Source organism: Rhinolophus ferrumequinum, chromosome 24, assembly GCF_004115265.2.
Source record: "Rhinolophus ferrumequinum isolate MPI-CBG mRhiFer1 chromosome 24, mRhiFer1_v1.p, whole genome shotgun sequence".
Taxonomy (NCBI): Eukaryota; Metazoa; Chordata; class Mammalia; order Chiroptera; family Rhinolophidae; genus Rhinolophus; species Rhinolophus ferrumequinum.
This window is the reverse complement of record NC_046307.1, coordinates 5240568-5265817: the sequence shown is the minus strand read 5'-3', so window position 1 is coordinate 5265817 and position 25250 is coordinate 5240568. Positions and strand designations below refer to the sequence as shown.

Genomic DNA, 25250 nt, shown 5'->3' with positions numbered 1-25250 from the left:
GCTCAGGCGCTTGGAGCTCCATGCTCCTAACTCCAAAGGCTGCCAGTTCGATTCCCACATGGGCCAGTGAGCTCTCAAACACAAGGTTGCCGGTTCGATTCCTCAATTCCTCGACTCCCACAAGGGATGGTGGGCTGTGCCCCCTGCAACTAACAATGGCAACTGGACCTGGAGCTGAGCTGTGCCCTCCACAACTAAGATTGAAAGGACAACTTCACTTGGAAATAGTCCTAGAAGTATACACTGTTCCCCAATAAAGTCCTGTTCCCCTTCCCCAATAAAATCTTAAAAAAAAAAAAAAAGAAGAAGGCAATGGGATAGTTGTAAGCATAGGAGTCACAAATGTGTGTTTCTCTGGCTAAGAGGGTGTTACTTATACCTGTAGAGAGGGGCCCAAACAGGAGTGGTGGGTGACTTGAGATTTCTAAGTCCATACTTAAAGTAAAATGCAAGTCCCTGTAGTAGGTACACAAGCATGTGTAAGAAAGAGGTAAACTGAGGACGCTGGCTAACAGGCCCACATACATCTGGGACTGGGCCAGATTGAGAGGGCCAGGCTGAAAGGGCAGGGTGGCACTCTTCAGTTGAAAGGGCTCTACTGTGGTGGGATTTATATGTGAGCAAGAGGAGTGTAAATGCACATATGTCTTTGGGCACAATTAAACCTGATCTGTGGCCCTGCCTGGGTGATACACATGTGCCTGTGTGCAGGTATGCCTGTCACATGTACTGGTCCACAGGACCATATATATGTTTATGACACACACACTGGGATGGTGTGTGCATGACCATGCATACAAGGTGTCCATCTGTCTTCACACCTGGGAAGCATCTGGGGAAGGAGGGTAGTAAGTCACAGCATAAGCATGACTGCTGAGTGTGCACAGGCCGGCACATAGCAGGTGTGAGACACGTGTGTGCTGAGTAAGGCCCACGTGTGGCTACTCGGTGCATATGTACACAGGTCCATGGGAGCCCCTGCCAGGGTGTCCCAAAGGTGCCTAGGTATGTGAGCATGCACTTCTGTGTGCCCAGACATGGCCATGGAGCTCCCTGGGCAGGGCCAGACCAGGCTGGGCTCCTCACTGGGCACACAGAACCCTCTGCCATATGTTGGTGCCTGTGTGGGGTGTTGCCAAAGTTGCGTTGGCGGCATGTGTGTGTGTGTGTGTGTGCAAGAGTGTGTGTGTGTGTGCGTGTGTGTGTGTGTGTAGGAAGAGGCGTTCTCTCTCTTAGACCTTGCTTCTTTCTGTGGTTCGGTTTCTATAGAGACACTTCCTGTGGCAAAGAAAAGAGGTAGTGAGCTGGTGTTTCAGGATGTGAGGGCCCGCAGGAGCGGAGCCGGGCTCTCTCTGCTGCCTGCCCGCCACCCTACAAGCTCTGGCTGGTGCTGCCCACGGTCCCCATGGTGGGCACCCCCCGTGGCGGGGACCGGTGAACAGCTGCGGCATGCCAGGGAAGCCCAAGCACCTGGGCGTCCCCAACGGGCGCATGGTGAGTGTGGGCTCCAGGCCAGGCCCATGAGGAGGGGTGGGCACACCCAGGGTGGAGTCCAGGAACACACCCGGCAGGGCTGGGCAACAGCCTGCATGCTGCTAGCAGGCGGGAGAAGTTGGGTACAGACAGCAGCTGTGGGACCTGGTGCCCTCAGCCCAAGATCTTCCAGAATGGCCTGCTGGGGTCTGGGGCGATCCTGGGGATGGGACCAGAGCACAGCGAGCACAGGCTTCTGGTTCAGCCCCACTGCTCCCTCTCCTGCTACTTTGGCACCACCTGGGGCTGCCTGTATCCTAACTTAGCCGGGACACCTGGCGTGCCTCTTCCTTGCACACCTCCCGTGGTGGCCCAAGCCCTCACATCTCATTTAACTTTAGCCTTCCCCTCCTCATCCATGTCCTGATGCCCAAAGTCAGGTAAGGGGCAGCCCTCACTGGGTCACTGCCCTGTCGCTGAACCTGCTCCAGAGGCTTCCTTCCAAAATTAGCAGTCCTTGGGCAGTCTGGGATGGGTTGGAAGGGTTCGGCCAGGTTGGTTCAGTTTCTGTCTGTCCTATTCCTGGACTACTGGGAAGGGTAGTGGTGGCTAGGTACTAGGATGCCCCTGACTGCTACTGCAGCTGCTCCACCCCCTACACCCTCTCCCTGGCTGCTTGGTCCCCAGGTCAGAGCTGCCCTTGGAAGGTCCAGCTTCTTTATTCATTCAACAGATAAGGCGGGCTGTGCTGGGCCTCCCTTCTCTCCCTAGGATACCAGACCACTTGGCAGGTCCCTAGCCCCTTCCAACAACCCCAGGAAGGTCAGACTATGTTCTAACCTCCCATCTAGCCCCAGCCTAGTATTGTGGGACAAAGCCAAGGGGTCTAGGGAGACCTGGGTTCTAGTATCTGCTCTGTTGGCCCTTACTAGGGGGTTCTCTCCGACCCTGTTTCTTTTTCTTCATCTCTAAAATGAGGAGATTAGAACAGGTCTCAAAGGCTTATTGAGATGATTAAGTGGAATGGTGAATCTGAGGCCCCTGACCCATTGTGTTTGTGTGTGGGGGCCATAAGTGTCAGCCTAATGCCCTCCCTTCATTCTCAGCCCCTCTTCAAAGATCCCCTGCCTCACCAAGAAGCTGAGCCACCCCACTCCTCCCTCTTAATTCTCAAGACCTGTCTCCATCTCCCCTTCTCTCAGCATCTCTATGGCCCAGCCCCAGGCTAGCTGGATGGGAGAGGGGCAGGCCCCTCCAACCTGGTCCAGTCCCCACCTCACTGTGTCTACTGTCACCCTAACTGAAAGTTCAGGAACCCGTGGGCCTCGTGAGCCTATTCTGAAGGCATGACACTTGGAGTCCATGCCCACTCCCACACCCACCCCAAAGGGCAGCTGAGGGTGCCAGAGACAGACCCAGCCTCTGCCCTCCTGTATCAACCATAGCTGCTCTACCCAAAGTCATTCAGGGCAAAGCGGGCACCCAAGCTCTGCCCCCAGCCCCAGCAAACCCATGGGCGCCCTGGCTCCTTTCAGCAACCTACACACGTCCGTTTATCTTTGCCCTTCCTGGGCCTATTCCAAATGCTCTGTGCCGCCTCTGGGAATCCCGAGGGCCACAGGTTTGCTACTTGCTGGTCATCGGGAGCTTTCTGAGGCCATGCACAGCTGAGATGGGGAGGGACGGACAGGCAGGGCGTTTGTCACAGGGATGTGCATAGAGAAGTACCTGCGAGCCAGGCGTCTGGCTCCTTCCATGGATTACCTCTGGACAGAGCTCAGAGGAGGAAATGACTTCCTGAGGGCAGCCAGCAAGTAGAGGGGCCGGCATTTGAACCCAGCTGGTCTGGCTCAATGCCAGGACTCCTCGCCTCCCTGAACTGCCTGGCTGTGCCCTCCCCCACCGCCCCCTGCCACCACCCTACCCATTGCCATTCCCTGCAGAGGCAGCTTCATTTGTCAGCCTTGCCTTTCTGCCACTCAGCTTGTCAGGCAGTTGCAATGAAACCTGTCACTTAGAGATGGCTCCCAGCCCCCCTGCCAGAGATGTCACACAGCCCCAAATGCCACTTCATTTGTTCACTCACTCATTCAATCAACAACCCCTCCTTAGGGCCTGCTCTGTACCGGCCCTGTCCCAGGCACTCAAGACCCCAGCCCATCACCCTGGCCCCTGACCTCAGGCAGCTCCCATTCTGGCAAGACGTGTATGACATGGACACAAATACCAGACTAAAATTCGGGTTTGGGCAACAGCCCCTGCTCAGGGATAGAGAAAGCCTGGGAGGGACCTGGGGAGGGAGAACTAACCTCCCCACCCACTCGGTGCCCTGTGGCATGTAAGATATCCTGACAGGGTGTGCCAGCTGGAGGAGGGCATGGCCTGGGGAAAGGCCCAGAGGTGGGGAAACACGGGATGGGCGTTTATTGTGTCCTGTCACTCTCGGCAGGCCCAGTTCATCTTCCCCACCGGACACGGAGACGTGCACGGTAGAGCCCACTACACCTCTGGGTGGTCCAGCTCAAGGCCAGGTCCTGGGAAGCAGGGTGGCCTTACAAAGGGCCCAAGGCTGGGGTCCGCTCCACATGACTGGCTCGGACTGACGGGGCCAGGCTCCCAGGATTCTCTGTGGATGTACCCAGAGAGGATCTCAGACCTCAGTTCTCTAAGCTGGGATGAAATGAGACGATAGTAGAGAGAGTCCAGCACAGAAGATGCTCAGTAAATCAGCCCTCCCTTTGAGATCTGACCCCCCCAGGGGTCAGAGTTCAAGAGGAGCCCCTGGGCCCTTTACTCCCAATTGACCTTGACCAACAGTGTCCCAAGGGCTGAAGTCCTGGGCCTCCCAGCTCCCCTGGGACATCGGTCTGCCCAGGGAGGCAGCTTAGCAGAGGGGAGACCTCAGGCTCCAGAGTCAGGCACACCTGGGTTCCAACTTCAGCTCAGCCATTTTCCAACGGCATGACTGCTTTGGGCCTAGGTCTCCTCACCTGTGAGATGGAAGTAGTACTAGTTGCCACACAGGATCAGGATGTGAGGATGGACTGAGAACGAGGACGTGTGCTGTCAGAGTGTGCCTGTCACACAACTGGAGCTCAGAAATGCGAAGCCACCTTCACCTTAGTAGTCTCAGATACCGGGGCTCCTCCAGGGCCCATTTCCTAAGGAAAAAGTTTGGCAAACCAAGGCCTGGCCATGGGTCAGAGGTGTCACTGGCCACCACACCCTTCCTCATCCTCCTTCCCCTTTTCTCCCATTCACTCACCACTTCTCCTCAGGCAGGCCGGGGTGGGGCAAGGCCAGGCCTGCTCAGCACAAGTACCCCAGGCCTGGGAGCCTGGGCAGGTCAGAGCACGGCAGCAGCAGCAGCATGAGGTCAGCGGAGCCCCTGCATGCTTGCTGTTTCACATACGGGCTTCCTTTGCCCTTCCTAGCAGCCCCAGAAGTTTGGGAATGCCGAGTCCATGCTCCCCAGGGGGAAGCAGGTCCAGAGAAGGGAAGTTACTTGCTCTGGAATAGTGGAACTGGAACCCCTCCCTCTGGATCTTGGTCCCTACCCTGTCTCAGCCCCAACCACACAGATCAACGACCAGTGGGGCAGGAGGGGCTCAGGAAGGTGAATGCAGGCTGCAGAGATGGGATGCTCGGTGGTGGGGCATCCCTGATGGGGAGGAGTGCCAAGGCCACCTAGGAGGGCAGAGGAGGGCTCCTCAGGGCCCTGGTGGCTGGTTGGGAGCAGCAGGGCAAGGAGACAGGGAGTTGTGGGTTCCCTCTTACAAACCAGGCCTGCCCTCTGGGAGCCACCAGATTGGCAGGGGAGAGAGGCCCAGACGAGCGTGGTGGGCAGGGGGATTTGGGGTGGCTGGTGTTTGTGGGTGACTAATATCAATGGGCATATATTGGAGAGCCATTGGGTGGGGGAGCAGGAGCAGATACCCAGGCAGAGGAAACAGCAAAGCAGGAAGCAGGAGTGTGTAGGGGTGCGGGGAAAACAGAAAAGTTTGATAAAGTGTAGGGTGGAAACGAGGGGGAGGGAAAGAGGGGGGCTGAAGGGGTTCATTAGTCAGGCCCAGGCAGAGCTTCAGCTATCACCCAGCGCCTGCTCCGCCTCCCAGGGCAGGGAGTGGGGCCCGGGGAGACCCTGGGAGCCAGCCCCACCTAAAGATACAGAATGTCAATTCTACCTATTGCAAAGAATAAAACAAAATAGGAGTGTGGGCTGGGAACTGGGGGGCAGGTCGGGGTTGTCAGCTCTCTGGGGTCCTTGCCTGCCCCAGCTGCCGTGGGGGCTCTGAGCAAGGGAGAGGCTGAGTCCTGGGTTAGAGGGCAGGCCAGAGAGAGGCCAGTGGGTGTGGGAGAAGGCAGGGCCAGGTGGCACCCGAGGAGGGGGAGGAGAGGGGAGGCAGGGTGGTTCTCAGAGACCTGGGAGGAGGGCGTGGACAGACAGCAGCACGGTGGCTGGTAAGTGCTGCAGAGCAGCCTGGACAGGCAGGTGCGGGGATCAGGGGAGGTCCCAGGAAGAGAAAGAGCAGGCTGGAGGGGCTCTGTCGTCCTTGCACACCCCGACAGTTGAGACTTCGTCCTGCAGCCTTGGGAGATGACTTGGATGCAGCCATCGGATGGATGGGGGAGACTGAGGCAGGAGGGCAAGGCTGGGAGGCCAGGGCGGAGTGTGCTGGGAAAGATTCCAGGCCCAACCCTGCCCTTCCCAAACTTTCCCTCGTCCTATCCCAGTGCTCCAGGTGGGAGACGTGGCTCAGGGAGGAACGCACGGTTATGAAACTAGAGAAGGGCAGGGCTGGAATTTGAATCCAGGTCTGACAGACCCTGACACCTGTGCTCTTTCCTCTATGGCAGGGATTGCAAATTTGAAAGAGGGAGCAGGGTCCGACACCAATACTAATATAACAACAATAGTAACGTTCCTTTGGTATTGGCTGATAGTGTTCTGAGATATGTATGTGTGTGTATATATATATATATATATATGCCCAAAAAATGTATAAAAGTGGACACTTTGGTCAACATTGCTCAAGCAGTAGTTCGCTGTGATCAGAAGTGTCTGGACACTGATGGTAACCACTTTGAGCATCTCTTGTAATTGCAGGAGTCAAACGTGACTTGTATTCATTCATCTTTTGTTATCAGTATACTTGTATGTTGAGTATCATAATTTTAATACAGGTTTCCTTTCTTAAAATGTGTATACATTTTTGACACCCTCTGTATATATATATGTAACTTATTTAATCACAGCAACCCTTTGAAGTCAAGAGCATTATTTGCTCCATTTGTATAGCGGAAGAAACTGAGACACAGAGAGGTGAAGTAGCCTGTCAAAGATCACACAGCACAGATTTGAACTCATGCAGTCCAGAGCAGTGCTTGCCTCCATAAGTAACATAAATGCATCAAACTGGCACCAGGGACCTCTGAGGGCAACCAGTGCCCCTTCTAGGCACTGGTTGCTCTTCAGTGCCAGCCAAGGTTGCCATCTTGGAAGAAACTCAGGATAGCTGGGGCATTACAGTCATAAAGGGGAGACAGAAAGCTGGGGTTTTCTGTAAAACTATTGATTTTTAAATGAGGGAAACGTCTTTAAACTTAAAAAGAAAAAAACATTCTGAGGACCAAGATATTAGTAATGTCCTACATATCTGCAGGCCAGCTCCTGCGTGTGACCTGAGTGCCCCTGGTGGAGGGGGGATCAGAGAGAGAGGTGGCAGCCAGGAAGGCAGGGAGAGGCTTCGGGGATGGTGGTGGCGGTGGTTGCAGACCTGTTTCCAGTGGGGATGGGAAGAAGGGAGGGTAGTGCAAGCTCCCATGACGACCTAGTGAAAATGTAGGAGGCGAGAGGGAGGGAAGAATTGGGGATGACTCAAGCCCTGGTGTCGGGAGCTCAGATGCTGGGAAGAAAGATGGGGTGCAAGGAAGCTGGTTGGGCGCCCGCTGTGGTGGCAGGAGGTGGCTTCCGTTTGGGACTGGATGAGTTTGACGGGCTTGTGGGACACTTGCGGAGATGTTAGCAGGAATTTGGGGAGATGTGGGTGGGAGAAAGGGCCCAAGACAGAGTCAGGGAGGGGTAGAGGCCACCTTGTGTGGGTAGGAGATGACGAGGAAGCTGGAGGAGCTGCTGGGAAGGTGGGAAGACCAAGCAACAGTCATTTTGAAAGGAGGGTTTTTCTGTTTCACTAATAGTTGGGATTCCCAGAGAACTCAGATTTTGCGGGGGGGGGGGGGGGGGGGGGGGGGAAGGGTGGAGTGGGCCTCAACAGCAATGCTACTCACAGTGTAGCCCCTGGGCCAGCAGCGTCAGCGTCACCTGGGAGCTTGTCAGGGCCATCCTGGGCCTACTGAATCTGAATCCCTGGAGGTGCGTCCCTCCCAGTCACTCTAATGCACACTGAAGTTTGAGAACAACCGTTCTGCAATATAAAATAGCATCCTGTACCTACCCAAGGAGGGGTGGGACTCAAGGGAGACCGGAGACCGTAGGCCTCAAGAGGAAATGATGGCAATAAGGAGACCATCAGCTACAGAGATACCTCTCCATCCTCAGAGAGCAAACATTGATATAGCACTTCCCACCTGCTGGCCACTGTTCCAGGTGCTGGAAATGCTTTAAACTAACTTGGTCCTCACAACAGCCCCAGGAAGGAAGTTACTATTATCATCATGCCGTTTCCAGGTGGAGACAAGTAATTTGCCCAAAGTCACACAGCGAGTCAGTGGCAGAGACAGGATTCAAAGTCTTCCTATCCTACATAGCCATGCTATATGTACACCTGGGCTCACCCAGCAGGCGCTGGAGAAGGAGGGAGCCAGGGGACACTGGAGGATACCAGGCAAAAGTCCCAGCACACAGGGGTTGGCACATGGTGGAAGGAGAGCTGGGGACAGCCTAAGCAAAACCTTGAGCAAGCAGTGACCTGGCTGGGAACGCCCAGCACAGCCCCCCAGGCAGAGAACACAGCTCCAGTCCTGGGGGGCCAGGGCCAGAACTGTCTTTCAAAATCCACCCTGGGCTCTACTCTGATTTTCTACCTTGGGTCTCTTGTAGGTTCTGGCTGTCTCAGATGGAGGTAAGTGACAGAGTGTATGAACTCTGGCTGGGGCTGGCGGGTGGTGCATGTGGAAATGGGGTGGGGATACCCTTTCTACTTGCTATCTTTCCACAGAAAGTATCTGTAGTTGGGGTTGGGCCAAGGGCTGGGGAAGGCCAAAAGGCTCACCTCCACTTGTCCATCCCCCTGCAGAGCTGAGCAGCACGGCAGGGCCCAAGGGCCAGGGCGAGGGCCGAGGCAGCTCCCTCAGCATCCACAGCCTCCCCACTGGCCCCAGCAGTCCCTTCCCCACCGAGGAGCAGCCTGTGGCCAGCTGGGGCCTGTCCTTTGAGCGGCTGCTGCAGGACCCACTGGGCCTGGCTTACTTCACTGTAAGACCTGGGGTGGGATAGGGAGGGTGGAAGGCAGTAGCCACTGGGGGCGGAGGTGAGGGGGTGTTGGGTCATGGAGAGGGCATGGATGGAGCTTCAGGCTGGTCAGTGGGACTCTTCTGTCTGCTGCCTCTTCGAGCCTTTCTTTGGCATCCTCTCCCTCTTCTCCCAGCTGGGAACTTTGCTTTTCTCTGTCCTTGTCTCTGCTACTCATTTTCTCTCTGTGCCTCTGGATCTGGCCCCATCTGTCTGTCTGGCCTGTTTGGCTTGGCCTCTTGGCCCTGTGTCTCTATCCCAATCTCTTTGATCAAATCCCCTGAGTTTCTGTGACTCTGACTGCCTCCTCTTCACCCACCCTTCCCCAGGAGTTCCTGAAGAAGGAGTTCAGTGCCGAGAACGTGACTTTCTGGAAGGCTTGCCAGCGCTTCCAGCAGATCCCTGCCAGTGACACCCAACAGGTAGGGGGAAGGGGGAGCTGAGGCAGAGGGGTGGCACCAGGGCTTCGGCGGTGCCCCTGACCTTCTCCTGTTCCTCCTGCCCAGCTAGCCCAAGAGGCCCGCAACATCTATCAGGAGTTCCTGTCCAGCCAGGCACTGAGCCCGGTGAACATCGACCGGCAGGCCTGGCTCGGCGAAGAGGTGCTGGCCGAGCCCCGACCGGACATGTTCCGGGCACAGCAGCTTCAGGTGAGAGAGTGTGGCCCAGGAAGGGAGCTCAATGAAGCAGAGGCGGGCCCACATCCAGGGGCGGAGCCTGAGCGGCGTGGAATAGGGAAGGGGACAAACTTGGACGTGGGCACCGAGCCAGATAAATGCGGGGACAGGGCGCCAGTCAGAGGTAGGTACCCAAGCTGCGGTGAAGAAGGGGCCAGGGGCGGGGCCTAGCCGGGATACAGGAGGGGCCTGGCCCTTGGAGGTGGGGGTGCGGGGCTAGGGGCTAGCTCCCCAGGTTGGGGACCCGGGCAACCCCGGGGGCCTGGCTGGTGGCTCCGGCTCACCGCCCGGGCGCCCACCCCGCAGATCTTCAACTTGATGAAGTTCGACAGCTATGCGCGCTTTGTCAAGTCCCCGCTGTACCGCCAGTGCCTCCTGGCGGAGGCGGAGGGACGCCCCCTGCCGGAACCTGGCTCCTCGCACCTCGGCAGCCCAGACGCGACGAGGAAGGTGCGGACGACGGGTTGTAGGGATCAAGGGGCCGGTGCAGGTCTGCGGGGGTTGCCCGCCGTCTGTGTGCGGGCTAGCGCCCAGACTCGTGCCAGCGTCTTCCCTGTACCTGCAGAAGCCGAAGCTGAAGGCCGGGAATTCGCTGCCGCTGGGCGTGGAGGAGTTGGGACAGCTACCGCCGGCTGAGGGCCCTGGGGGCCGCCAGCTCCGCAAGTCCTTCCGCAGGGGTGAGGGCGGGAGTGGGCCTCAGCAGAGTGGGGGCCGGGAGTTTGGGCAAGCCTTGAGAACTCCCCCTTCCTCCTACTTGTCCCACAGCCTGTAAGTCTGTGAAAACCGAAATAAATGCAGGTACCTGTGACCACCGCGTTTCCCCCGTGGTTCGCTTCCCCGGCTAGCCCCCAGAAGTTTGGGAAGCCCCCTCAGTAGCAATGCTTGCAGGAACCCAAACCACGTTCGACCCATGTAGGCGAGCTCCAACAGCGTCCACCGGCTGGGGAGAGGCCTCAGCAGAGGGATGGGGGTGGGGGCTGCCCCGTTCATTGCTCCCTCTCTTCTAGAACTGGCGGGCACCGCGGCAAATTCGGCCTTGCGGCGAGGGTCCCAGGGCTCCCTCAACTCCTCCGCCAGTCTGGACCTCGGCTTCCTTGCCTTCGTCAGCAGCAAATCTGAGGTGAGCCCACTGCCGGGAGAGACGAAGTGTGGGCTAGGGCCACTACTCAGGCCCCTTTGTGTGGCGGCCGCCATCATTCCCAGTCACTGTCCCACTTCCCACCCCCTTACCCCTCACAGCCAATCCCTGAGCGTCCTTACTTTCTTCCTGTACTTATCACATTGTGTCCATGCACATCATGGGTGCACATCTTCTTCCGTCAAGGTGTATGCACGCATGGGTGCCCAGGTGTACACAGTGCCTGTGTGGGGGTCAGTAGGTGGACTTGCCTCTGGGTGCCTGTGTGCCTGGGTGAGCACACATGTGTTCCTGTAGAAGGACTATCTTGCTTGCCTATAGGTGTGCTCTTGGACGTGTGTGTGCAGGTGTACATGTGTGTGCCCCAATGAGCTCACCTGTCTGTGCACCTGTCTGCATGTTCTTGCATGTGTATACATGACCTCCCCCCACTCCTGCCCTGAATCAGAGCCACCGGAAGAGCCTTGGGAGCTCAGAAGGTGAGAGCGAAAGCCGGCCAGGGAAGTACTGCTGCGTGTACCTGCCCGATGGCACAGCTTCCTTGGCCCTGGCCCGACCTGGCCTCACCATCCGTGCCATGCTGGCAGGCATCTGTGAGAAACGTGGCCTCTCTCTACCTGACATCAAGGTCTATCTGGTGGGCAACGAGCAGGTGCGAACCTGGCCTGGTCCCCAACTCTAACTCCCTTCCTGGTACTGAGCCCAGTCATGTTTCTATCTGTGCTCAGCTATGACCTCCACCCCAACTCCATTCCTAACCCCCTGGAGCAACCCTAATTGCAACCCCGTGCCCTATTCCCGACCCTTCCCTAACTCCACTCCCCCCCGCCCCCACGCACGGCCAACTCCAAATCAACCCAGCACCAGCTCCTAACTGGAACTCAGATATCCGCTCCTAACCCCTGGAAATCCTACCCCTACCCCACCCCCATCCGGTTTCCAGCTTTACCCATCATCCTCACAGGGACGATCTCTGGGAGGTAGAGTAGGGAGAAGCACTGCTGGAGCTGGGTTTGTCCCGATCACTCCAAGCTGACTGCCCATCCCTGAAATGACCATTTGGGGGAGCCCTCACCTCCTCTGTCACCAGGAGCACCCATGCACAACTAACCTATGAAAAACTTTCCCTTAGGTGCAAACTAGCATAGCTTTAACAAGGAGACTAGGGAAAACGCAACTTTAAATTAAACCACCCAGTAAGGGGGATCTAAAGGAAGGATGCTGCATCCCAGAAAACCCAACATGATTTCATCCACCCAGTAGACAAGTCCTAAGGCCCTGCCAGGTGGGTGGGCAGAGGGACCTGGGCCTGAGCTCTGTCCCCAAGGTCTACCAGCTGGAGGTGAGCCAGGCAGAATGTGATCAGGGAAGAGGAATCCAACCACCAGAGAGTTTCTGGAGCACGGTAGACATTTCTGGTTGGTCCCAGGAAGGCTTCCTGGAAGAAGCAGCAGTTAACAAGAATGAGGAGGAGTTTGCCTGTCAGAGCTGTGGGGGGAGGACATTCCAGGCAGAAGGAAGAGTTTAAGCGAAGACCTGTTGGTGGGTAAGAAGTGCAGGACATGTTCAGGGGCCTGGAACATGGGAGCCTGAGGGCAGCAGTGGGAAGAGCTCCGCCCACACTCAGGCCTCCCGTAGCCCAGATGGGCTTTCATGTTTACTAAATATAACTTCACCACCCACACCCCACCTGTCCCTGCAGCACAACACAGGCCTATGGCAGGGGAGAGTTTGCCTCCCTGCCCCCAGCTGGTGCAGGCATGGGGCCTGGGGGGGGGGCAGTAATCACTACAGCTACTGTTTATGTACCTACTATGTGTCAGGCACTTCACATCCTCCTGTTCTCACAGATCTTGGGGGAAGAGCCCTTTTTGCACTGAGGAGACAAGAAGTGTCCATAGTAGGTGGGGATGGAGAGAAGTGGTCAAGTGTCCAAAAAGGGACAAGGCCTGGGTGGCTGAGCAAAGGTGGGTGGTGAGGAAGGAAATTCGTCTAGCTGGTTTGGGTGGGTTTCACATGCCATAGGGACAAGGGGCAGCTGTCCAGGAGGCAGATCCTGTCCTGGCCCAGGAAGAGGTGCCCTGTGATCTAGGACCTAAGCCTGCTCTTTTGCCCAAGCAACCCCATTACCATTCGTGCTGACCCCACCCCCATGTTTCCCATAACTGTTCCTTTTGCTAGTCTGTCCAGCTTTCTCACCACCCTTCTCCCTGGCCTTGGCCATGCCAGGCTTCCACTCCAGCCTGGCCTCTGCCCCATTCGCATCTCTACTGCTCACCTGCCCATCTGCCCTTCCCTCTGACCCTTAGGGCGGCCAGTGAGGAAGTGAGGGTGGTTCCCTCCGCAGCAGGGATAACTAGGGGTGGGGGGCAGGGACTCAGACCCTGCCTGGCGTCTGCAGAAGGCCCTGGTCCTGGATCAGGACTGCACAGTGCTGGCGGACCAGGAAGTGCGGCTGGAGAACAGGATCACCTTCGAGTGAGTGCCCCCACTCCAGGCTTGGGTCCAGGTGTCGTTCAAGCTACTGTTCTCCCCTGCAGGTCCCGCCCCTTGTGCTAACCCCGCCCGGTGGGCTAAGGCCCCACAGCCAGCTGGCGCTTCTCCCCAGTTTAGACTCTGTCGCTTCGGGGGTTGGCGTGGGTGGGTTGGGGGAGAGGCGGGGTCGGCTCTCCACCCTTCCGCAGCCCCAGGGTCCCACGCAGGCTCGAGTTGGCTGCGCTGCAGCGCGTGGTGCGGATCTCCGCCAAGCCCACCAAACGGCTACAGGAGGCGCTACAGCCCATCCTGTCGAAGCATGGCCTGAGTCCGCAACAGGTGGAGCTGTGCCGGGTGAGTCGCGGTGGGAGGCAGGGGGAGGGGGGGCACAGGAGCGGGGGCTGGGGAGCCAGGGGGGGGGAGGGGCTGCGCTCGAACAGGCAGGGAGGCCGGAGCTGCTGACCTGTCCCCGCAGCCAGGTGAGAAGCAGCTGCTGGATCTAGGGAAGCTAGTGAGCTCCGTGGCGGCCCAGAGACTGGTTTTGCACACGATCCCAGGTAGGGATATTGGCCCTGGCCTTTTTCCCCTGGGGATGGCTCTGGCCCAGGAGTAAGGGGGTCCAAATAGAAGGCAAACACAAAAGGTGGTGCTCTCTGCCGCAGGTGCGAAGATTTCCGAAGCCAGTGTCACATCCCCGTGCCCTAACCAGGTGAGCGAAAGGCGGCGCCCCTCTTCTGCACGTTGCTCCTCCCCTCCTGGTTGTGGCTCTGACCCCGCGTTCTCTCAGGGAGGGCCACCTAGAACCCAGGACAAGGCCACCCATCCGTCTCCACTGCCCCTCAACTCGCTGGCCAAGGCGCCCAGTAGTGTCACTGAGAAGCGACAGACCTGTGACATTGAAGGTACATTGGGGATGGTGGGGACTAAGAGACCAGGGAGGTTGGGACCAGGCTGGATGCCACTGGGGCTGAAACAGGAGGGCTGGGGGCCATTGGGGTTGGGGAATCAGTGGAGCTGGGACAGGGGCGGGAGGGACATGGTGCTGGGATCAGGGAGGCCGTGGCAATAGTATGGGCTGTAGAACTGGGGTGGACTAGTGTGGGCAGGTATGTACCGGGGGGCCCCCTGACTCTGTGGCCACCCCTAGGCCTGGTGGAGCTGCTGAACCGGGTGCAAAGCAGCGGGGCTCATGACCAAAGGGGACTTCTCCGCAAAGAGGACCTGGTGCTTCCAGAATTTCTGCAGCTGCCTGCCCAAGGGTCCACCTCCCAGGAGGCCCCACAACAGACTGAATCATCGGCCCAGCCCAAAGGGGGCACCTCAGAGTCTACTGCCCACTCGGTCCTCTGACAGCTGTCCAACCGTCCAGGCTGGCTGCATGGCACCTGGCGGGCCAAGCATGCCGTAGGCCCGCTCTGCATGCCCTGTCTGTGCCATGAGTGTCCCTGGCATCTTCCTGCCACGGGCAGGCCCGTAGGAAGAGTCAGGATGGGGTGGAGCAGGGCTCAGAGTAGCCACACCCCACAGCTGCCACCACTTGGTCCCTTACAGGCTTGCCCACCCACCCTTTACAGCCAGGCCAGTAGGTGGAGATGGGCACCCCCACACTCCTCCCTGTGTAGGCATGTCCAACACGGGGGCGGCGTTGGCAGTGCCAGCCTCCCTACCCTGTGCCAGGCCTCATCAGGGAGCAGGAAGAGGAGCCAGCCCCTCCTCAGGGAGCTGGTATGAGTAAAGCCTGGGGGTGCAGGTGGGCAGCCCCTCCGTCCACAGATTTTGCAGTCGGTTTGGGACAGCTGGGTTTGTCCTCGATGTATGATATTGTTATTATAATAATTATTGTTATTCTGCCATGAGGGTGTTCCTTGTGTACCTTGTAATCCCCCCCCCCCAAACCGCACTGCCTCTGTCACCAAGTTCACAGTGCCCGGAAGCTCTTGGGGACCTCAGGATGTGTCCCTTGACTTCCTGTTGTCAGAATCTCTCTTCCTGACTGCACAGAGTGTGGGGGTGTGAGTGTGTGTGTGTGTGTGTGTGTGTGTGTGTGAGAGAGAGAGAGAGAGAGAGAGAAAGAGAGAGAGAGACAGGGAGAGAGAGAGGAGGGATGAGGGGCAGGCCCCTCTGCGGAGCTGGGCCTCTGCCAGATGTCACCATGTTATCCTTTGGTCTCTGATCTGAATAGTGTTTGGTCGCTGTTTTCTGCTTCTTTTGTGACTGTGTTTCTAGCTCCGGTTCCTTTGGAGGCATTGAAGGCCTTGTGGGGGACAGTGGGTGGTGTGGTAGGGGCAGGTTCTGCCCCTTGCCTGCTTTGTCTGGATGGTCTTTCCTGTCCCCAGGCAGCCAGGGAAACCTCACACAGGGAGGGGCAGCAGGCAAGACCTCCCAGAAGGAGGGCCCCAGCCTGCAGGCAGAGAAGCCAGACTGAGTCCTGGTGCTTTGACAGAGGAAGCAAGGGTACACAGGAGCCTGGAGAAAGTATCTGAGGACTGAGTGGCCCTCCTGACCCCTCAAACAGGTTGAGCTCTCGTCCCCACTCCAGCTCTTTGCACTTGCTGTCCCCTCCACTAGGATCCCCAGCCCCCACTCACCCTTATCATGTAATGGGCTCCTCATCCTTGAAATTTCTGAAAGAGATCCATGGGGTTTGCTGACCCACCGAGCCTTTCTCCAGAAGTTGAAGCCAAGCCTTCCTAGGAGAAGGGGCCTCAGCCCTCTGCTACCCTCCGTCCATATTTGGCTGTGTTGACCTGACCCCTGGCTGCCGGCATGAGCTCTTGCGCAGACCCAACCAGTCAGTTTGGTTCAGGGATGATCCTTTCACCCAATCAGAATACCATTCCTGGTCATTTTCTATCATTTCCTGGGGATTTGCAGAAAGGACCTGTAGGAAGAGAACCTGCATGCAAATGAGGGCAACACAGGACTGAGAGATGGAAGGAGATTACTGACAAAATTATCTAAATGCCTAAATTCACACATGCCTGAAGTCAGTCACTCCTAGACTTCAGCGTTAGGCAAGCCAATACATTTTCCCCAGGTGTGTAAACTTGTTACTTTGGGTGGGATTTCTAAGATCTGCACCCACAAAAGCCCTGCTCATTGAAGAGTTTGGCTTAAACATCTCAGAGGAGCCTTCCCTGGTCACCTGGTGCTGTGGGCTAAATGTGTGTATCCCCCACGTTCATATGTTCAAATCCCAAGCCCCACGGGGATGGTGTTAGGTGGTGGGGCGGGGGAGGTGAATAGGCCGTGAGGTGGAGGCCTCCTGAATGGGATTAGTGCCCTTATAAAAGGGACGAGCTCCCTCACCCCTTCCACCATGTGAGGGCACCGCGAGAAGAGAGCCCGAAGAGGGCCCTCACCAGCCCCCGACCACGCTGGCACCCTGATCGTGGACTTGAAGCCAGCCTGTAGAGCTGTGAGAAATACACTTCTGTGGTTTATAAGCCACCCAGTCTCAGGTATTTTTATTGTAGCAGCCGAAACGGACTAAGACACTCTATGTGAAGTGCTCCCCAACTTTGTACTCTACCAGTCTATCCAGTGTTTGTTCTTCACAGCACTCAGCCCGCTCTGTAATGATCCCGTTTCTTATTTACTTGCTGACAATATGATGTATGTGCCCTGCTGGCAGGGACCTCGTCCCTCTTAGTCACTTCTGTGTTTCCTTGGCCTAGTGCGCTGACAAATGAGGCTGCAGCCTCAGATAGTCCCAGTGGAGGCAGGGCAGTGGGGGTCCTGGCCGGGGACCGCATAGCACCAGGGTCACAGTCTGTGGCCAGAGGTGGGGGTAGGAAGGGATAAGCCCAAGTCCCTTCCCTGGGCTCTGGGACTTCTCCCTGTGGAGGAAACACCCTTCCATGCCCAAGGATAGAGAAGTGAGGACACTGGGTGAGAGATGGGGTATCTTCTCAAAGTTGGCAGATACTGCAGGCCACGCCCACCCTTCTGCAGATCCCCTAGTGATTGATGATGCCTGTGACTCCTAGGAACCAAGGAGATCGTCCCATGGGAAAGGGGTCAGGGGTTAAGTGGAAGAGTCTCCCTGGAGGTCAGCCCCTGCAGGGGGAGGAATTCACATCTACTGAGGTCCCCAAGTTAGGCGCACTCCATCTTTTATCTCATTTTTGTTCTCACAACAAAACAGCCTGGTGGGGATGAACCCACCACTGCAGGAGGGGAAGTGACCAGCCCAGGATCCTGCAAAGAATTGTCCCTGAAACTTGACCAGCACATGTTGTCTGACTTGGTGACATACCCCAGGGAGGGCCTGGATGCTGTAGCAACCCCCAGGGCCCTTCCATGGAGGGGACATTGATATGGCTACCCTTGGGGGCAGTTTGGGAGTTTCTGCTAAAAATTGAAAACAACCTCATGTGACCCCAGCGGTGCCACTAGAGAGTCGCTCATTCTCAGGGAGACCTATTCCTGCACGGTTGTCTATGACCTGAAAACTGACAAACAGCCCAATGTGGACGGGGGTAGGAAGTCAGGTAACACAACTGGTGGTGTTGTGTCCATGCTCTGCAATGTCACACAGCAGGTAAGGAACTGGGTACAGTGTGTCCTGATGTGGGAAGTTCTCCACGATGTGTTATTATTCAGAAAAAAAAAAAAAGCAGAGCAGAGCATGAAATCTTTATATAAACCACAAACACACAGGCACTTATCAGTGTACAGAAAGGGGAGAGAATGTTCTAGAAGGATACATGCCAAACTGACAAGGAGATGGGGAGGGCACCAGGATTGGAGGCAGAGGTCAAAGGAGACTTTCACCTTAGCTTTACTTTTTTAAAAGGATGAGACTGAAAATAATCATAACACAAAGAACTTCCCAAGGCCACTTCTTTGTCACTGCTGGTCCACCATCTCTTTCTCCAGAAGTAGAACAACTCTTCCTTTGGGGACTTCAGCCCACCACCCCAGAGGCCCATTTTGGTTTGGCTGGGTGTGTCCCTCTGCCACAATCCTCTGTGATCCCCTCCTCCAACATGTCCCCTGCAGCAGCCCTGGGCTGAGGGAAACCCAGTTCCCTCCTCCCAGTTTCTGTGCTCCCAGAACCCCTCGAGGTCCTGGGCTCTCGTCATCCCAGCTTGGCCAGGCCCAGGGGCAGCCGCTGGTGAACCCACGGGCTGTGTTCCAAAGCTACTGCACAGAGTTAGACTCCTGGGTGGTCAGGAAAGTTCGCAGAACTGCTTCCCCTCATCCCACGAGGTAAGAAGCCTGGAGGGGTGTGGGCCCATCTACCCAGCGCCCAGCGGGAAGGAAGGGAGAGAGCGCACATTTGCTGACAGCTCTGCAACCTCCAACAGCCCCATCTTACAGAGGACACAGGCTTGGCCAGCAGGTGTGACTTCGTTGAGGACACCATGGGACCCAAACCCATGTGGTTCCAAGCCTCTGAGAGAGAATCTTGTCCCCTGTCTCTTGTCTCTAAGCCCACTTAATAGCCTTGGATGACATGAAATGGGCACGGGCCAGCAAGGGGCTACCCAGTGACCTGGGCTCTGGGCCAGGGTGGGGGCAGATGGAGGCACGGGCTGCTCACCTGGAGCCCACTGAAAGTGCTGACACAGCTATGGGCCGGTGCTCCCTGCAGCCACCCCCACCCCTAGAGTGAGCACAAGGTACACCCCACAGGGGGCCTGGCCTGCTGGTCAGGTGACTAACTTCTGGGGGAATTAGAGGCTGGAATTCAGCTTCCACAAGGAAACACAGGCCGGGCTAGGGAGGAACACGCACGGTTGGTTACCTCGAAGCAGATGCAGGCCTGGCTGGGCACAGGCCCATAGAGCTCCACAACTGCTGGAGTTGCCATTCCTGTCTCTGTTAGTCCTAGGGGGTCCAAGAAGATCTGGGGACATTAACGTGTATGAGTCCTGTGAGTTCCGCAGGGTCTGGGCAATGGGTGCTCTGTGGCCATCTCAGCTCCCATCTCCAGAGAACTGGCCTGGGGGTAGGGCAGAGGCAGAAGCCAAAGAAAAGCGCCACAGAACCAGTGCCCTACTTCCAGACCAGCCCAGGGTGCCAGCTGCCAGGATGAAGTCCTGGCCAGCTAAGATGGGTGGGGAGGGGTGACCCTACTAGCCAATGAGACCACCATCTTCCTGTCCTGATGCCAAGGAGCTGAATGAAGGAACCCAGAACCCAGACTCAAAACCCACAGTATGGAGTGTGGAACAGGAGCTTGGAGCCTGGGTACACAGCCTGGAACTGGAGTCTAATACCCAGACTCAGAACCCAGAGCTTGGACCTGAGAACTTAGGGGCAGGACCTAGAGCTCCCCGCTATAGGCCACAACCAGGATGGGGACCCCAGAAGCTGGAGCCCAGGACCTGAAATCTAAAGCCAGACCTCAGAGTTTCAGGTCTGGAACCTAGCAGGCAGAGCCTGGGACTGCCATCTGGGAACATGCTGTCCACAGCCTCACGCTCAGGCCTGGTCCCCTGGGCCAGCGGGAAGAGCATAGGGCTGGAGCACCGTAAGAAAGGGAGCTGCAGTGGAGAGGTGATTTCTGAGAAAAGCCTGAAGCAGCCTCAGCTCTTTTGGCCACAGACTTTGGCCTCATCAGTCAATGAGTGACCAGTGCCTGAGTCACCAGGACTAATCATTATCCAGGGCACTTATCCCCTAAACAGAGACAGGACATTCTCAGGTCAGCTGCCCCTGCCCTGCCCCACAGGACCTAATGTAGTCTTAGAAAGAAAATGGGGCTTGGATGGGACAATGTCTCAGAGCCCTGCCTGCTCTATGCTGGCAACTCAGATTCAAGTCCAGGCTCTCCAAGAGAGGACAAAGTCAAGAGGGCCAGGGGACAGATTGCTCTGTTCCCCAACAGGAGTGTCAAGCAGCTCCTATTCTCCTGTATTCTTCACCCAGCCCACAGGAGAGAAGGGCTGCCTTGACCACAGATCAGAGAGGATGTGTCCATGTGTGTGCAATGCACAGCGGCTGTGTCCCTGTGTGACCATGCTGGCCTGACTGCTGGAACGGAATGTTCACTGCCGTATTCCCCACGCACAGCAGCACCGTGCTGACTCAATGGGGCTTATGTGTTGGGTGAATAAATAAGCATGTTGATGAGAGGGGGCAGTTCTCAAACTGTGCTGATGGGGAACCCTGCTCTGGGGTTACACCGCTCATTAGCCAGATCCCCCCAAAATCCAGTTCCTGGACAGATGGTCTGGAATGTTAGTTTTTCCTCCCTTGATTGTCCTCAAACTTTAGGTCCTGCAGAAAATTCACCCATAGAAAACTGTGTGTATTTAAGGAGCAATGGATCTTAGTGGAGAATTGCAGAGACAGCTGGCTGTGCCCGCCTCCGCAGCTTGCTCCGTTCCTGGACTTGCATATTTGTTCTTGGCATCGTATCTACTCCGGTCAGCAGCCATGCTGCTCCTGGGAAAATCGCTTTCGTTGGTGTGACGAAATTCAATATCTGTCCGCCTGTCACATTCACACTGGCCATGATGTCTGCGCTTCCCACTCGTGGCCAGCTGCCTCCTCCCCCAGCGCTCTCCCACATCACTAAATCTGCTCTGTTCTCACATCAGCTGCCCTCTCAGCAGACATAGCTGACCAGGGCATCTCTCAAAACTTGGCAACTTCGGCTTCTGGGGCATCCGCTTTCTCCTCTTCCTCCTGGTCCCGGCTGCAGGCGGGGATCTCAGTGTCCTTTCCTGGCTCCTCTTCCTCTGTCCTCCCAGAAATGTGGGGGCTCCTCTGGACTCAGCCCTGGGCCCCAGCTCTCCTCATTGTGCATACTCTCCCTGGGGGGGATACCTTCACAGGGGGAGCCAAGCCACGTTGAGACCCCGGGCTGTGATGGAGGCTATCTTCATGTTGAGAGGCTAGCAGGGGCAGGATTTAAAAGGGAGAGAGGTGACACGATGAGAACTGCGCTTTGAAAAGCTGGCTGGCTGCTTTGTTGGAGGCTGGATTGTAAGGAGTGAGGGCAGAGCCGGGAGAGCATTTGGGAGGCTATTGCAACAACCCAGGTGAGTGACAGTGGCCCAGAGCTCCTGGAGAAGGAAAATCAGGAGAATTGGACAATGGATTAGAGATGAGGAGGTGCAGAAGGAGGTGTCAAAGACGCCTGCTCCATTTCCTGTTCGATGGACCACATGCTGCTTCCTGGGGTTGGGATAAGCAGGAGGCCCCATGTGGAGTAAGGGGAGCACAGTGTGTGCTTTAGACCCACGGATCCAACTGCTCACGCCAGAGGCCCCTCAGACACAGCAGTACAGACAGATCTTGGCATCTTCCCTCCAGGATGACTCCTCCTCCTGGAAGCCTTTTCTCAATGTGAGACACTGCCAACCACCCAGTTCCAGGCCTAGAGGTCTGGAGAGGCCGTGGCCAGTGTGCACGTGACCAAACAGGACAGGAGTCACCCTTCCGGGGGACACAAAGAATCTGTCATAGACAGGGAGGAGGCAGGCTGTGAGCAGGAAGGAGGTTGAAATGAGCGAAGGGGTTGAGAGGCTGGAGGCTGGCGTGCAGCCACTTTCTGTGCTCCTCTCAGGAGTCCCTGAAGCAGCCCTGCTCGGCTCCCACGTTGTGGGGCTTTTGCTAGGGCTAGAGCAGCCCCATCCCACCCCCAGCATTTTGGGAAATATTTTGAATGTATAAGTCCACAGTATTTTGTAATGATATCTTTTGTGATGGGTTTGATCAGTAAGTGCCTCCCCCACTAACCCCTGAGCGCCATGAGAGCAGAGAAGGGCAGCCTTGAAACTGTCAAAGATCAACCTTATTAAAAAGGGAAGCACCCTGGTTCACAAGCAGCACCTGTGAAGCAGGCTGCGGCCACTTCTGTCCAGCCCAGTCTGAGCAAGGCAGGGTGGGGTGGGGAAGAGGGCCTGCAGTTTGGAGTCTCTGGGCCCACTGTGGGGCGTCGGGTGCTCCCCGGGTGGGGTGCTCAGGCTCAGACAGCCTCTGACCCACCCTTAATGTGACTTTAGCAGGACCTCTGAGCCTAAGGACAACTCCGACAGAAGAACTCACTAACAACCGCATTTCCCTAGCTTGGGGACACCCCTCCACCCATGCATGAACCCTACCTTATCCAAACCACTCTTTCCAGGTTGAAGAGGTTCCTACATCAATTAGGGGTGAAAAAAAAAAAGAAACCACAAAACTCATTCTTGAGAACATTTGAGATCTTGCTTCCCAGCACGTCATCAGTTTGGCTCAAATAAACTCACAATTAAAAAAAAAAAAGGCAGAGAGAAAAGGACAAAATGCACTGTTCTAAACATCACAGTGATGGTTCTGAGAAGCAGGGTTGCTTTTATTTTCCTTTTCCTATGAATGGAGACTTTTGTAGCAAGCACCAGGTGGCTGATTCCCTGCCTCAGTTTCCCAGAATCTCCCAGAACAAGTCATAATACTATGAGTTGTGATTAAAAAATACGAGGAATGCTTAAATTAAAAAACAATGTATCACAGTAAAAGATACATTGCCATTAATCCCCCTCAAAATACTCCCCTTCGCTTTGAACACATCCCATCATTCTCGCCACTTTCTAAAGCAGTTCTGGAAGTCCTCTTCCATGTGTTCAGTTGCACTATTGTGGCTGCGTAGTGTCCTGAATCAATTCAAAAATGTTTACTTTTCATGGTCATTTTGACTTTGGGGAAGAGCCAGAAGCCACATGGTGCCAGATCCAATGAATAAGGTAGATGAAGGCACACCGTAATGCTTTTATTTGACAGAAATTGCCTTACCAGAATCAATGTGTGACATGGAGCCTTTCTGTTGTGATCAAAAACTACAGTGAATGCTGCTGCCACATGCCATCTAACGGAAAGGCAGAGATCTTCAATACGGGAATTGGAAAGTCGAAACTTAGTAACGGTGTGTGACAAGTTTCACCTTGTTCAGTGCTGTCAGTCGGGTGTGAGCTACAGGTGAGGGGAGGTGTGTTTTCAAGTGTGCTGTAAATCATCCTCCATCATGACAGCGCTCCATGTCACACATGGCTTCTGGTACATGGCAATTTCTGTCAAATAAAAACATTACAGTGTGTCCTCATCCACCTTATTCACCAGCTCGGACACCGTGCAACTTCTGGCTCTTCCCCAAAGTCAAAATGATTTGGGACATCGAGGCAGCCATGACAGTACAACTAAAGACACTCATGAAAGAGGACTTCCAGAACTGCTTCAGAAAGTGGCAAGAACAATGAGATCAGTGTGTTCGAAGTAAGGGGGAGTATTTTGAGGGGGATTAATGGCAATGTGTCTTTTACTGTAATCATTTTTTTTTATTTAAACATTCACTGTATTGTTTGATCACATCTCGTATATGGCTTATTGTCCTAAGCCGAGCACGTCTCAGAGTGAAAGGGGATGCTGGGCCAACAGTCATACCAGGACTTGGCCAGGAAAACCGGGACTTACGGTTACCAAACCAATCCCAGCTGCACCTCCGCCCCCACCCACTTCTCTCCCCTGTGGGTTCTGTGACCTAAACTGACACAGCCCTGATGTGATGGACCTGGGATCAAACCCAGGCTTGCCATGTTTTCTGCTCTGAGTCGCTTCGACGGAGTCCATTCTGAGCACTACACAGTGGACAACTCCACAATGCACTGCAAATTAAGTACTAACTAGTTAACTTTTGTCACATTACAGAGGGAACTGTGCAGAAATGTCTACCTTCCTTGATGGAAAAAAGGTTGGGTCTGTGTCACCCTAATAAAATACGTTCAATATTGAGTAGGACTGCAGCTTAGGGGGCCCTGAGCAATCAGACGGTAGGTAGCTGGTGGGCCAAGAGGAGTTGTGGACCTGAAACAGGACTGAGAATCTAGAGGAGGTGGGGCCATTTTATAGCCAGGATACTTCAGCCATCCTGGAGACAGTGAAAAGGTCACGAGAGCATGAAGAGAGCAAACACGCTGAGGACTCTGTTCTAGGCACGGAATGGGTCATTTATCTCATTGAATTCTATAACTCAGAGAAAAAGCTGAGCTAATTGCCATATGGTGAAGGAACTATGGCTCAGAGAGGTGAGATGACTGGCCTCAGAATCCCAGGCTGACTCAGGGATTGGACCATTGCTTGGACCAGGAGAGAAGCTGGTCTTGCCAATCTTGGCTCAGAATAGAGTAGGAACTCAACTAATATGCTTAGAAATAGATGGACAGATACATGACCAGCTGGTGGCTGGCTGGCTGGCTGGCTGGCTGGCTGGCTGGCTGGCTGGCTGAATGAATGGATGGATGGCTGGCTGGCTGGCTGGATGGATGGATGGATGATGTTAGGTAGGTTAGTCAGACAGTTGCCAAACTAGATCTTAAATGGAACCACCATTGCTGGATCTGATCCAACTATGATCCCTTAGTCTAAAGGAAGTTTCCTTCTCGTCACTCTGTGCATCTGGTCACTAATTCAGGCTCCACAGTCCTGTGAAAGGGAAACAAGCTTCTGAAAGTCTTCCTTAGACCCTCTGAGTTTCATATCATCCTCAGTTTCCCAATCCAGAAATCCAACTGTATATTTCCTCCCCTCCCACTCTCCGCATCACCAATTCTACTGCCCAAGTATCCCTGGGATGCATCCTCCCCTTTCCATCCCTCCTGTTCCCACCTTGGTTCAGACCTCATTATCTCTCACCTGGACCATCTTATCAGCCTCTTAACTGATTTCTTTGCTTTCAGACTTGCTCCCTGTGATGCATCCCAATCCACATTCCCACCCCTACACCGAGAGGGACCATTCCAAAATGCACATAGGTCCTTCCATGTCTGGCCAGGGGCCTCACTTTCTGTTAGACTCACATCCTGGATTAATGGTCAGGCATTGTAGACGCTTCAAGATTCCATACTATGCAGCGTCTCCATGTTTGTTTCCTGTTGCTTCCTCCATCACATACTCCCTCTCCTCCAAACACCTTCTCCCCAAGACCTACAGACACAACAGGACATTTGGGTCACTCCCAGGGAGTCCTGTCATGCCAAGAATGAAAGGAAGGGACTGGAGCTATGGAATCTCTTTGGGGGCCCTGGGA

The 25250-nt window shown here is 55.5% G+C and overlaps 1 protein-coding gene across 1 annotated transcript; it reads left to right on the top strand.

Moving 5' to 3' along the window:
- Positions 1-1265: 1265 nt before the first annotated feature.
- Positions 1266-15087, top strand: RGS14 (regulator of G protein signaling 14). The gene is made up of 15 exons (XM_033096928.1): positions 1266-1494; positions 8534-8555; positions 8730-8908; positions 9274-9366; positions 9451-9594; positions 9928-10071; positions 10187-10298; positions 10629-10741; positions 11208-11411; positions 13161-13237; positions 13462-13588; positions 13710-13791; positions 13897-13943; positions 14022-14136; positions 14382-15087. Exons 1-15 carry the CDS (start codon positions 1450-1452, stop codon positions 14582-14584), a joined length of 1707 nt encoding a protein of 568 aa, XP_032952819.1. The 5' UTR covers positions 1266-1449; the 3' UTR covers positions 14585-15087.
- The last annotated feature ends 10163 nt before the right edge of the window (positions 15088-25250 follow it).